The sequence below is a fragment of the Miniopterus schreibersii genome (assembly GCF_964146895.1).
Source record: "Miniopterus schreibersii genome assembly, chromosome: 4".
NCBI lineage: Eukaryota > Metazoa > Chordata > Mammalia > Chiroptera > Miniopteridae > Miniopterus > Miniopterus schreibersii.
In genome coordinates, this window is record NC_138105.1 from 79,986,817 (window position 1) to 80,000,264 (window position 13,448).

At 44.0% G+C, this 13,448-nt stretch overlaps 1 protein-coding gene across 1 annotated transcript in view; it reads left to right on the forward strand.

Moving 5' to 3' along the window:
* Nucleotides 1-5,063, forward strand: part of ELAVL1 (ELAV like RNA binding protein 1) — a 38,643-nt gene extending 33,580 nt beyond the window's left edge. The window contains exon 6 of the mRNA XM_081137244.1: nt 199-5,063. Within this exon, the coding sequence (XP_080993370.1) occupies nt 199-523 (325 nt within the window). The 3' untranslated portion in view covers nt 524-5,063. The remainder of the gene's footprint in view (nt 1-198) is intronic.
* The last annotated feature ends 8,385 nt before the right edge of the window (nt 5,064-13,448 follow it).

Here is a 13,448-nt window from a genome sequence, read left to right on the forward strand (position 1 = left end):
ATTCCTTTCAGTTAAAAACAAAATCTTGCTTATGACTGGTGGGGTGTGCCAGCCTTGAGAATTTCTCCTCTGGCTGACGAGAGAGGGAAGGGCCTGAGCCAATCCCATCTGGTCCCCACCTGCTCCCCCAGTAGTGTTGGCATGCCGGCCCACACTGACCTTGACCTTGACCTGAATGCTGTGCTCTCTGTTTGCTAGGTTCTCCCCTATGGGTGTAGATCACATGAGTGGGCTTTCTGGTGTCAATGTCCCAGGCAACGCGTCTTCGGGCTGGTGCATCTTCATCTACAACCTTGGTCAAGATGCCGATGAGGGAATCCTCTGGCAGATGTTTGGCCCTTTTGGTGCAGTCACCAATGTGAAAGTGATTCGCGACTTCAACACCAACAAGTGCAAAGGCTTTGGTTTTGTGACCATGACAAACTATGAAGAAGCCGCGATGGCCATAGCAAGTCTGAATGGCTACCGCCTGGGGGACAAAATTTTACAGGTTTCCTTCAAAACCAACAAGTCCCACAAATAACTCACTCATGCTTTTTTTGTACGGAATAGATAATTCAGAGTGAAGAAGTTGAAACTTTTTTGTTAGTGTACAACTCATTTTGCGCCAATTTTCACAAGTGTTTGTCTTAGTCTAAATGAGAAGTGAAAAGGTTTTTATACTCTGAGATGCAACCAACATGTTCAAATGTTTGAAATCCCACAATGTTAGACCAACTTTAAGTTTCTTAAGTTATTTCCTTTAAAATATATATTAAACAGAAATCTAAGTAGACTGCATTGACTAACCAGTCCTTCGGGATGGTGGTGAAACTGAAGCATGCTTTAACTTCTAAGACTGTCTAACACCCATTTCATTCGGTGTCTCCACAGACTGGAAAAAAGAAAAGAAATGACCTTTTAGTTTTCGTTTTTAAACTAAAGATGTTAGACAGATGCTGAGTGTGCGTTTTCTCAACTGCTTCAACATTTTAAGCGATTTCTGCTTTGGTTAACATGAAATTGCTTCCCCAAGCAGGTCCCAATACCACCTCCTGGTTGCTCAATCCCGGGTTCTGCCTAGTGGTCCTGGCAGTGGCCATGGGCTACCACCGGGGAGGGGAGGCCACACGCCGGGCCAGGCCCTCTAGAGGAGGACACTATGTTTCCTAAGCCCAGACATCTATGGGAACGGACCAAAGAGTTTCAGGGAAACTCCATATATTCCTGAGTCAGATCTAAGCCCCAGGCACACCTGAAGATGTGTTGTTAACTCTGACATTCTGAGTTCCTGTCCACACATTGCATGCACAGTGCCCCTCACATTGGATATTGTTGTTCACAGTCATTTCTCCAGTTTCCAAAAGCATTTAACATAGCTCGAATGCATAAGATAGCTCTATTTTTAATAACACATAAACATTTGAGCATTGTATTTCTCGCATCCCTTCTCGTGAGTGCTAGACTTTTTTCTATTTTAGTCAGATTTTGTTTTGAAACTTTGCTTTCATATGAACACTCAGCAGAAAAGTACTTACTTCTTGCCAATTATCTATTAACAAAAAAACTCTTTGATTTGTAGTTTTAAAGATTAACCCTCAAAGTTCTCTTCATATTGCTTTGACATTTTGGGTGGTTCTGTTCTGTTAATTTTCTTTTGCTTTTTTGTGTTTTTTGTTTGTTTTTACTTTTGCATTTAAGACCATTAAATTTGATTTTGTTTTGCTCAAATTTTGTTTTGTTTTTTATTTTACCTTTTCTTTCTTTTTGGCTAGGTGAGGTACAGATGGCCCAGCATTCAGGGAGGATATATAAGATCTTAAGAAACAAATACTTGCCTCAAGACAAAGCATTTACAAATCTGTCCTGTAGGAATGTGCAGTCACAGATGGTGTTTTTTAAAATGGGGAGCCAGTAGGGAGAGTCTGACAGGGCCTGAGAAGTAGCCAGGGCCAGATCTCCAGACAACTCCTAAGGAGCATGATCCAATTTTTATAAGTAGTGTACAGAGAGAATAAAAAACAGGATAATTTCGTACCAGCAGTTTTTAACCTTGACATGAGACTAAAATATGTAATGATAGGCTGTTTTTTAGTTACCGAGATCATGGAATTGCAGCATTATTTATCTGTCTGTCTGTCTATTTATTTACTTATTTATTTATTTAAGTAGGGGAAAAGGGCCAATAGACACAGCCTTCTCCAGAAAAGATCAGTGTTCTGAGAAGCCCTTGGAAAAATTTGAGACTGCCTATCTGTGCCGTTACCCTCCTGCTTTATTGAGGGGCTACCAGCTGCTTGCTTTGTTCTCCCAAATGTAAGATGGTGCCACGTTCTTTTCCCACAGAAGGCCAAGTTCATGCCTGAGGCCTTGCCTCATAAGTTGGCTTGTGCCATGGAGGGCCTCCTCCCTCCAGCAGAATTTCCCAGATCCTAAGTCAAAGCTTGCGTGCCTCCTCCTAGAACCCAAAACACAAAGAGGGTTCCCTGCTCTTTTGCCCCAGAGTGCTTCTAACCCTAGGACTAAGATGTTTTTCTGGAAAAATGCCTTTCAGGTTGTACAACCTTAGGCCAGCATTTTCTCACCCATTCCTGTCTGCGCTAGTGCTCGTTTTCTTAAAAGGATGATGTCATAAGTGCAAACTGAAATGATGGTGGGCTCGCAGACAGCATCGCAACTTCTTTCCTCCCCTCCCTCTTATTTGAACCAGATTGATTGTTCTGATGCTAGCTCAGATGAGGAGATGTGAAGTACATAAGAACCTTTGAAAATTGCCTGAAGTTTCTCAGGTCAGTAAAATTCTCATGTTCCATGGTCACCTCACCACTCTTTGAATAGCCTTCTAGCTGAAAACCCCATCGTGTTTCTTTGGGAGTTTTGAGGTACAGGTGTTTGGAAGGGTTCTGCTTTTGACCTGTTCCTCCTGAAAAGCAATAGTCACTCCCATCCAGGTACCAGGTGCCGGCCCTGTGTCTATAAAGTTCATTACATATACCTTCTTTAGGCTTGTTTGCAAAAGGAAGATTTATTTTTTAAAAGTCACAATTCAAAAGAAACCATTTTTAAAAGTTTACATAGATCAGTCATATTTGTATTTCACAAAATGAGTGCTCTTATTTGGGAATTTTGATGAAAAAGAATTAAGAGTAGATAAAGTTAATTTATCGGAAGTTTGGTTTGGTACATAAATACCAAAGAAGCTTTGGTTGAATTCTCTTGGCCTGTGTAACTCCCCTAACAATTGTTTGCTAGGCAGCTCTAAACTTGTAAACCTGGTTCCAATTGAATTATCTATTTTTTACTCTTGGCTCTGCCCTTTAGCTTTTCAGTGTAATATGCTAGGCTGTGGTCTTCTGCACTGGCTGTGCCTCTCATCAGCAGGTGGTGCTGGGTTGGCTCTGCCATCTTTGTTCAGAAGGTGAGTCTTTCCCTTGCCAAAGGCAGCTGCCTTAACCTTTGAAAGTCTGCACTTGATGTTAGTGCTAGAAACCCAGCGTCCAGGGTCTGTACCAGGCTGCTGGAGGAGCTGGTGCTTCTGAGCTAACAGCTGAGAGGTCCCTACTGGATCAGACAAGTAAATGAATCCAGTGACCGTTATTGGAAATAACCTATTCTGATCGGCCTCCAAACTAGGCCATTTTATGGCCATTGACTGACCTAAGTCCACTGTCAGGCTTGAAAATCAAAGTTAGCATCATTCAGCTAGCTGTTCCATTTTACATCTGATTCAGCCTGATTTTTTCTCTGCTGCTTGCAGACTTCCTGTGTTGGATAAAAAAAGAATAAGAATATGCTGCCGACCCCCACCCTAATCCTCCACCTGAAATTCTTCTCATCTTCCCAGGGCCTAACGCACCTCCCTCCCTCCCATTCATCAGATTCCCAGGCCAGCCACCAACTAAAGTCACAAGTGCTTTCTGTTGAGTGGTATTGATAATTGACCCTTTCTTACAAAAGCAGTAGAACCTGAATCCCAAATCTTCAGCAGGGTTGAGGGTTCTAAACCTTTTGATTTGCCTCTGACTTCTAATGATTGTATTGTATATTTTCCCACAGCCTTTTGGTGATATAGTTCAGTTTTCTGCTTGGTCGTTTTTTAAAAAGAAAACTTACTTGTAAGTCACTGCTAGGAGCTATGATAGGCTAACCAATGGTCTGAGCAGTGACTTTGAGAGGACTGTATTTCACTCCCTCCCCCACCCCCAGAAGAGAAGGCTTGTCCATTGGTTGGGACCACCTCTTTACCATGTAATGTTCTGTTTACAGTGACTTGCTCTGGGGGAGGGGGGAGCTTTCCTGACTGGTCCCCATGTTGTACAGTAGATGGGTAGACATTTTGTATATTAGTGTTTTAAGTTACTGATTTGTTTTATATAAAATAATTTATTTTTCAGATACCATTTTTCATTTTAACTTTGTTTTTACATGGGTTTGTTTTCAATAAAGTATGACACTGCTGTCCGAAAGTCAACAATAAAATGAATCCCATTGTGTTATTTTGAGGATGCTTATGTAACTAGCTTTTTTCTTCTTTTTTTCTTTTTTTTTAATTTTCAGGGGGGAAAAAAAGCCCTTCTCAGTTTTCCATCTCCCTATTTCCCTTTTTATCCTTGTGAATAAATGTTCTTTAGTGTTTTAAGAGGAAAAAGCAAACCTAGATTTTGATAATCCAGAAGATTTCAGATTAATAAAGAAGCTTTGAAAGAAGACCATTTTTCAAAATTTTAGTGAAGTGTGAATATTTTTTGTCAATGGCTTTCTCAAAGAGAATGAAACTTTTGCACCATTTTCAGAGTTTTTATAGAGATGCCAAATTGATATATTTACATGTAATGGAAACATGAAAAAGTTTTATTAAACAATTGTTCATAGCTGTGTAGACATTTTAATTCAGTTTCCAAAGCTCTCAAAGCGTATTTTTGGAGTACAGAGTGATAACAGTTTGGGATGTTACGATTCCAAACATTAGATTGTTCGAATACTTAGTTTTTTCCACAGGTATCAGGTTTGTGTTAAACACTGTATGTGAACTATGACTGGAATTCTGTGATATTTTGGTAATAAATGAAGTGGGATCATTGAGATGTGGTGGTGTAGGGTGATGGTGTGTAACTTAAAAGCAGCCAACACTGACAGACTGCCAGCTGGGGCTGCAGGTGACTTCCTCCTGCAGGAGCTTGGTTTGCCCTCTGCCAAGCTCTCCCTGTGGGCCAGGCATGGCCTTGACCCATGTGAGGAGGGAGGGGAACCTCGGACAGCCCAGCTTGGGTTACTGAGGAGAAGGCACCGGGATTTGCTCTGTGACCAGATCTCTCATTAACCCACTGCCTCTACCCAGATTTTGTCCCCTCCCCTGGATACACTCACAAGCCAGCCTCCTCTCCTCAGAGACTCAGAGGCCCCTCTTCTCCAGGTTAGATGTTCTTGGGCCTCCTTGCGTTGTCCTTGTGAGTTTCCTGTCTGCTCCTCGCTTGCACTCACTCCTTTGGTGATGGGAAAGCAAATTCTGCATTGGAGGCAGGATGGAGCACAAGGGTCTAAGGTTTGAATCCCGGCCCTGCTCTCTCCCCAGTGTGCACTGGTGACAAGACACTGACTTTCCAAGCCTCAGTGTCCCTGTCTGTGAAATGGGATCCATAATGCCCACCCCATAGGATTCTTTGAAAAGGAAAATAGATCAAGTAGTTACTGCACTTACCACAGCCGTTCTGATCCAAGAAGCATCCAGAAATGAGGTTGGGGTCAGCAGAGAGCAGCAAGCTCCCATGTTGCCCCACAGCCAGTGGGCTCCACTGACACCTATAGATGGGCCTCTTCTAGAGTCTCTGGTTTTTCTGTTTTGTATATGTGTCTCCTGTAGTTCTGTGTTCATCTCCCTCTTTTCCAGATCTGGGTAAACAGTCCCATGACTTCTGGGGAAGCCTCAGAATATCCAGCGCCTGTCTGTCATGGGGGGCATTCCTGTTCCATCTTGGGAAGAAGGAGCACACTCCAGGAGGAGGTGCTTCAGGGGTGTCCTCTGCATGCTCAGACCCAAAAGCCAGAGCAGGGCCTCCAGCAGGGGCTCCTGAGGTTTCTGGGCAGCTCCTGGGGTGTCAGGAGTCCCAGACGTCTGTACCTGTGCACTGAAGAGAAGGGACCTGGGTTTCAGCCCTTTCCTATGCATCAGAGAACAGGGCTTCTTGACCTGGAGTGCATCCTCCTTCCCCAGGGGCCCTGTTTAAAACCAGATCTGGGGTAATCCTGAGATTCTGCATTCCTAACAAACCCCAGGCAATGCCCACACTCCAGGAAACCACTTTGAGAAGCAAGAGGTTTAAGAAGGTGCCTTGCCTAACTAGTGTGGCACAGTGGTTGTGCATCGACCTATGACCCAGGAGATCATGGTTCGATTCACGGTCAGGGGTGGTCAGGGCACATGCCTGGGTTGCTTGCCCAATCCCCAGTACAGGGCGTGCAGAAGGCAGCTGGTCAATGACTCTCTCATCATTGATGTTTCTATGTCTCCCTCTCCCTTCCTCTCTCTGATATCAATAAAAATATATTTTTAAAAATAAAAGGATTTCAGGAAGAGAAGGGGAAAAATTATAGTCACCAGTGTTGTCCCAGAGAACCACTGCTTAGTAATAAGCAGGACGAAGTTGTGATGTATTTACTGTGGGAGTGAGGGGCACGGTGAATATACTCCCTTATCCTCTGCCCTTGGCCTGGTGTCCCCAGTGAGCAGACCAGTGATGGTGGCAAGGGGTTGCCAGCCTCTGCCAAGTGGCAGCCCAAGCTTCCCACCCCATCAGCTCCTGGAAGCCACACACAAGTCCTGCAGCAGAATTAAAGTTGGCCAGGGAGCATTTGTTCCAAGTTAGGGACTGCTTTGCCCACCTGCCTCAGCCTGGCAGTGGCAAGCACATTTTATCCCACACAGGGGTCCAAAGAAACAAACCAGAGACCCCCTAACCCATGTGTAGGTGGTACTGAGGGGCTTGTGGGGCAGCAGGGTACCCCCAGGGGGTGGCATTGACAGGATTTAACAGAAGTTAAAGGAGCTAGAGGTAGTGGTGGGAAATGATAGATGCTGTTAGCTGTAAGTTGTGCTCTACGCTTTAGAAAGTACTTTTCTGAACATTACAGGTGTTTCAGCCCCATGAAGGTGTCACTGTTGTTCATGTACCCACTTTACAGATGATATGCTGAAACTTAGCCAGCTGGAAAACAGGCTATTTAGTGCTGCTGATTTTTTACCCCACCGGCTGGTATAGAGTGTCCTAGGTTTGGACTGCCTTTTAGTTTTGTGCCTCTGAACTGTTCATTTTAGGGTTCAGTCTGGGATGGCAAGTTTGGGTGCAGAGAGGTGAGGTGGTTCCTGCAGGTGTGACCACACGGTTGGGAAGGGGCTCGGGTGCCTGCTGGCACATGCCAGGGTCCTGGAACTGACCCCAAGTTCTCCTGGGGTCTTTAAGCCACCCCAGAGCAATTGAGGCCAGCTCCTTCCCACTGGGACAGTGTCCTCTGAAGGCTCCTCATAACCTGCCACCAGAACTGGCTCAGAATGTTCAGGACCTCTTGTTCAAAAAGCATTAAGAATTTCAAGACAGCAACAGCAAAGCATTAAGCTGAGCACAGGGCACTGAGCGTGGGGTCCTGTGTGACTGCAACACTAGCCCTATCTGCCGCCTGTCTCTGTTCAGTTTTCAAATTGTCTTTGGGCTTCTTGGAGACTGTGGAATTTTAAAATTCACCTTTTATCTTTATTCCAAGGACTACATTCTGTCCAATTGTTTTTCTCAAGTTGAAGGAGTTGAAAAATCAGTGTGGCAGCATCTGGGTCCCAGGGGCTTGAGGGCCTGGATCCCAGAAGAAACTGCAGCACCTTAGAGAGCCACTGCTGGGGGGTAGGGGGAGTGTGTGGGGAGGAGCCGGCCAGGGCCAGGGTAGGCTGCTGAAGTGTTCTTTCCACTTGGGGTGGGGACAGGGCTAGGGAGTTGGCAGGGAGCTGTTTTGGTGGCACAGACAGGAAGGCCCTTTTCTCTCTGTCAAGTGAAGCCTTGTGGAGAGACCCTGTGGGACAACAGTGTAAAACATCCATCCCAGACCTACACCAAAGGGATGTCCACTGGGAAGTGCAGAGGATACTGGGAAAGTGAGGCCCCAGAAACAGTCTGTGCAGGGACTGGAGTCCCAGCACCACTAGGGGCCTCTGAGGAAGGACTCCGGATTGGGGAGAGGGGGGCAGCACATGCAGCCCCAGCTAAGGCCATTTTGTTTTGTCTTTAAGACAGCAAGGAATCCCAGTTTTGTTCATTCTTTTTTTTTTAATTATTTTATTTATTTTTAGAGAGATAGGGAAAGAGAGACGGGAAAAAACCATCAATTTGTTGTTTTAGTTACTTATGATTCATTGGTTGATTCTTGTATGTGCCCTGACCGGGGATCAAACCCACAACCTTGAGGTATCGGGACGACGCTCTAACCAATTGAGCTACCTGGCCAGGGCCCAAGCCAGTTTTTACCTACAAATAAATGTAAGTTTTTTCCTGTATCCACATAAATAAAATTGCTGCATCCCAGGAAAATGGAGTGATGGGGATGGTCTAACTTGACACAGAATGCATAACTAAAAAATTCACACAGGGGCCTCTCAGAGAGTCAGAGTGCCTAAACACAGGCCCACAGGCTTTCGCAGGAAGAGCCATGGATGCTGGAACCAGAATCTCAGGGCAGATGCTCTGAAGGCAGGTGTAGATGTGCAGGTCTTTGCCCAGGGAGGGGGGTAGCGGGGTATGTCTCTCTCAAAGGTTCACAGATCTTACCAACAGGCTGGGCTGCGGAAGGAGGTGGGGGCCTTGAATGCCAAGGTCACGCCAGAGCTGAAGGGGAACTAGTTGTCATTTACTTGGCTGCTAGGCCCATGCCCATGCTGTTGTACTTGCTGGGAGTGACCTTGCCCCTTTGATCACGCCCTCTGCTTAAATTTCACCTGCTAGGCTGACATTTCTCACTGGTTGTGTGGACTGGGCTGGGTCGGGGGTGGGGTGGGGGCAACAACATTTTAAAGGGTTTTTACAGGGTATCTGGTAATGGTGTGTGCCCTGCTGGAGAAGGCAGGAGTGGGGGTGATGAGCAAATTGACCACAGTGCAGCTGTTTCATGGTGAAAATGGAAAGTGAATAAATAAGGGAAACAGAAAGGGATGTGTCAGAGATGGAGGTAGCAAGGTCTGAGCATTGCATGTAGAGTGAAGATAAAATCCGGAGGAAGAAAATTGGTTGTGGAGGCATCTGGGGCCCAGACCCACAGGAAAACAAGCACGAACATTAAATATGTTTTGTAAATAGGCTTTCTGAATTTTATTTATTTATTTATTTTTGGTAATCTTTTTAATCCTAACACATTTCACTCATTTGCTTACACGACTGAAGAAACAAAATAAAATTGCAGTGTTTTGAATGTTATTTTAAAACCCTTCAGTTTAAAATTGCACATGAAGATGCAATATTAAACGTTTTTAATTTAAAGAGACAGTGTGTATAAAGCCCCCCCTTCCCTCTCTTATCCCCTTTTCAGGCCTTTTAAGCCCCCCTTTATGCAGGTTATATCCTTAAAAATCCAGCAGTCAGACTGGAAGGTGTGGGCAACATGTCAAGGAGGACAATGGAGGTAGGGGACGGGGAAGGAAGAGGCCAAGACTGTCCAAGTCACTCCTGGGTGTCCTCCAAAGCAGGCGGGTAGAAGGTTATATGTATACCCTGCTCGATTTAGTGTGACAGAGGCCAGCAGGTTGGGCTACATAATTTGTGGGGCCAAGTGCAAAATTAAAATGTGGGGCCCCTTGTTCAAAATTAAGAATTTCAGGTAAACCCTAGCCAGTTTGGCTCAGTGGTTAGAGCATCGGCCCGTGAACTGAAGGGTCCCAGGTTCAGTTCCAGCCAAGGGCAGGTACCTTGGTTGCAGGCTCAATCCTTGGCCCTGGTTGGGGCCATGCAGGAAGCAACCAATCAATGTGTCTCTCTTACATCAATGTTTCTCTCTCTCTCTCTCTCTTCCACTCTCTCTGAAAAGCAATGGAAAAAATATTTTTGGGTGAGGATTAAAAAAATAAAAGTTCACTCTAGGATTCAGAGCACTCTTTTGGAAAAAAAAAAAATTTCAGATAAGCAAAATGTGGTTCATCCATACAATGGAATATTATTCAGCCTTAAAAAGGAAGGAAATTCTGACACCTGCTACAACATGGATGAGTCTTGACATGCTCAGTAAATAAGCAGTTACAAAAGGGTAAATATTGTATGATGCCACTTATATGAGGTCCCTAGAGCAGTCAGATCCATAGAGACAGAAAGTAGATGGTGGGTGCCAGGGGCTGGGGGAGTAGGTTTTTAATGGGGACAGAGTTCCAGTTTGGAAGATGAAGTTCTGGAGATTGACGGGGAAGGTTGCACAACAATGTGAATGTACTTAATGCCACTGAACTGTACAGTTAAAAATGGTTAAAATGGCCCTTGCTCAGTGGTTAGAGTGTCGGCCCTTGGACTGAAGGGTCCTGGGTTCAATTCCGGCGAGGGGCATGCACCTCGATTGCAGGCTCGATTCCCAGCTCTGGTCGGGGCTCATGCGGAAGGCAACTAGTTGATGTGTCTCTCTCACATCGATGTTTCTCTCTCTCCCCCTCCCTTCCTCTCTCTGATATCAATAAAGATATATTTAAAAAAAAAAAAAAAAAGACTCTGACTCTGACTCTGTCTTGCTGGCCCCCTCTTGTACCCTTGATGGAAGCCAGCTGCCATGTTGGAATCTGCTGTATGCCCATGTGGCAAAGAACTGAGGAGGGACACTGGCCAATAGTTGGTGAGAAACTGAGGCCCTTCATCCAACAGCTGGCAAGGAACTGAATCCTGTAATAGCCACGTGAGTGATCTTGGAGCAGAACCTCCCCCCGTTGGGCCTTGAGAAGATTACAACCCCATTTGACACCTTGATTGCAAACTTGTAGGACACCCTGAATCAGAGTGCTAGCTGAATGGCACCCAGATTCCTGACACAGAAAGTATGAGAACACATATACTTGTTTTAAGCCATTACTTTTTCTGGTTGCTTCTTACGAAAGTGCCCCAAGTGCCCCAGAGATCCCTTGCCTATTCTACCATGTAAGGTTTATTGAGGTATAATTGATATACAAAACCTGCATGTTATATATTTGTATGTAGTATTTAGTGCATACTATTGTATACAATTTAATATATACATTTAAATGTCTACAGTTTGATGAGTTTGGACATATGCCATAATCAAGGTAATAAACATCTATTACCTCCAAAGTTCCCTCCTATCCCTTTGTTTTAAGAGGGGTGGGGAGGGTAATGAACACCTAACAGAAGATCTACCCTCCTAACAAAATTTTAAGTGTACAATACAGTGTTAACTATAGACACTGTGTTGCACAACCAAGCTCTAGAACTGATTCATCTTGCATATCTGAAACTTTATACCTGTTGAACATCACTCATGGAACATTTTTGGCAAAATTTGAAACTAATTATGCTGTACCAATCAGTCAACTTCAGAATGTGGGACATTTTTACAAGACAACAGGACTTCAAAATCATCAGTCATGCAAGACTTGCCACCCTCCCAATAAAATTGAGGAGACTTTTCTAGATTAAACTGAAAGAGATGTGACAACCAAATGTAATAAGTGAAACTTGATTGAACTCTAGATTTTGTTTTAAAAAATATAAAGAGAAAATTGGGGAAAGAATAACAGTTTTCTATCGACTGAATTTGAGTTATTTAATCAACGATAATAACTATCTTGGGGTGATAATGGCATTGTGGTCTTGTAGAGGATGCCCTTAGGTGATACATGCTTAAATACTGGAAGGTAAGAATCAAGATGTCTGTAACTCTCTTCCAAATGGTATAGCAAAACAAACATTTTTTGTATAGATGTTCCTCAATTTACGATGGGGTTATGGTCTGATAAATCCATCATAAATTTAAAATATCGTAAGTCAAAAACATTTAATAACCCAGCCTATTTAACATCACAGTTTAACCCAGCCCATGTGACCATGCTCAGAACACTTACATTAGCCTCTGGTTGAGCAAAATCCTCTCGCTGCCGCTGCTCAGCACACAGGAGAGTATCCAACCGCCTATGGCTAGCCCGGGACAAGATCCAAACTCAAAATTCAAAGTTTTGGTTTTTTTTAAATTTAAAGTATGTGTATCACCTTTGCACCATCATAAAGTCAAAAAATTGTACGTTGAACCATCATAAGTTGGGAACCGTCTGTGTATATTTGTGTACATATGTATAATAGAGAATACTAAAGCAAGTGTGGCTAAATGAATCTAGGTGAAGTATATATGAATGTTTATTATATTATTCTTGCAACTCTTTTGTAGCTTTGAAATTTTTCAAAATAAAAAGGTGGGGAAAACAAACTACTCTCCACGTGTTTCTCAAGCTGTCATCATTTCACCTTCTACTCACAGCAAAGATTCCTCGGAGTCTGCATACTCCACGTGCTGATTAAATGTTTAATAACTGGCCCTCCAAACAAACAAAAAACCCCTGATCTTTAGTGTCTGTTAGTTCCTATGGTGTGAGTACTCCCACTATGGCCAATTTCAAACTACTAATGTGGTGTCATTAGACCCAGAATTGGTAAGCAGTGCAGCAGCACACATCACATAGTGTTTCCAGCATACAGATACGATATATGTAAATAAACTCAGCAGCACAGATAGTAACATGCAGTAAAATAATTAGAAGTGTTGAGTTTTGAGTATTTATTACCTTTGTCTTAATATAATCCATTTGATCATAAGTTTATACAGTCAATTTTTAAATAACGGCTGTGTTTAGCAACTGCCTCCAAAATTTCTAAAAGTTTTGACAGCTGGCACTCACCAGCCAATACACACTGGCTCCAGCACACCCCTGTAAAAAAATCAACCCACTGAAATCTGGCTTCTACAGACACCATTAAACCAAAACCCTCTTGGTCATCTCACCAAGGACCTCCATATTGTAAAAGTCAAAGGATGGTGGATACAATTCTGGCCTGCCTGAGTTGTCTACAGCATTCAGCACTGCTTACCCCATCTGCCTTCTCCAAGGTCCTCCAGGTTCCCTTTCTACCTTTTGACCAGCCCTGCCCTGTCTTCTTTAAGGGCTCTTCTTCCTTTACTTTACCTTTAGGCCTTTGATATGCCTGTTTGACACATCCTCCTTGGGTGCCCTTGTCCAACTCCCTGGTCCCAACTACAACTAGGAGGCGCAGACCTTCTCAGGTAGTGTGCTCCTCTTCGAGTGAAGACATTTCAAGGCCAGAGTGGAGCCCGCATCCCTTGCTCCCACCCCGAGGTGGAGCTCCTGAGGGATAGTGAATGCAGGTCTGTCCAACCCTGAAGCCAGGGAGTGTATGTTCATTCCCTTTCAAATCCCATAGACCTTATCACAATTTAAT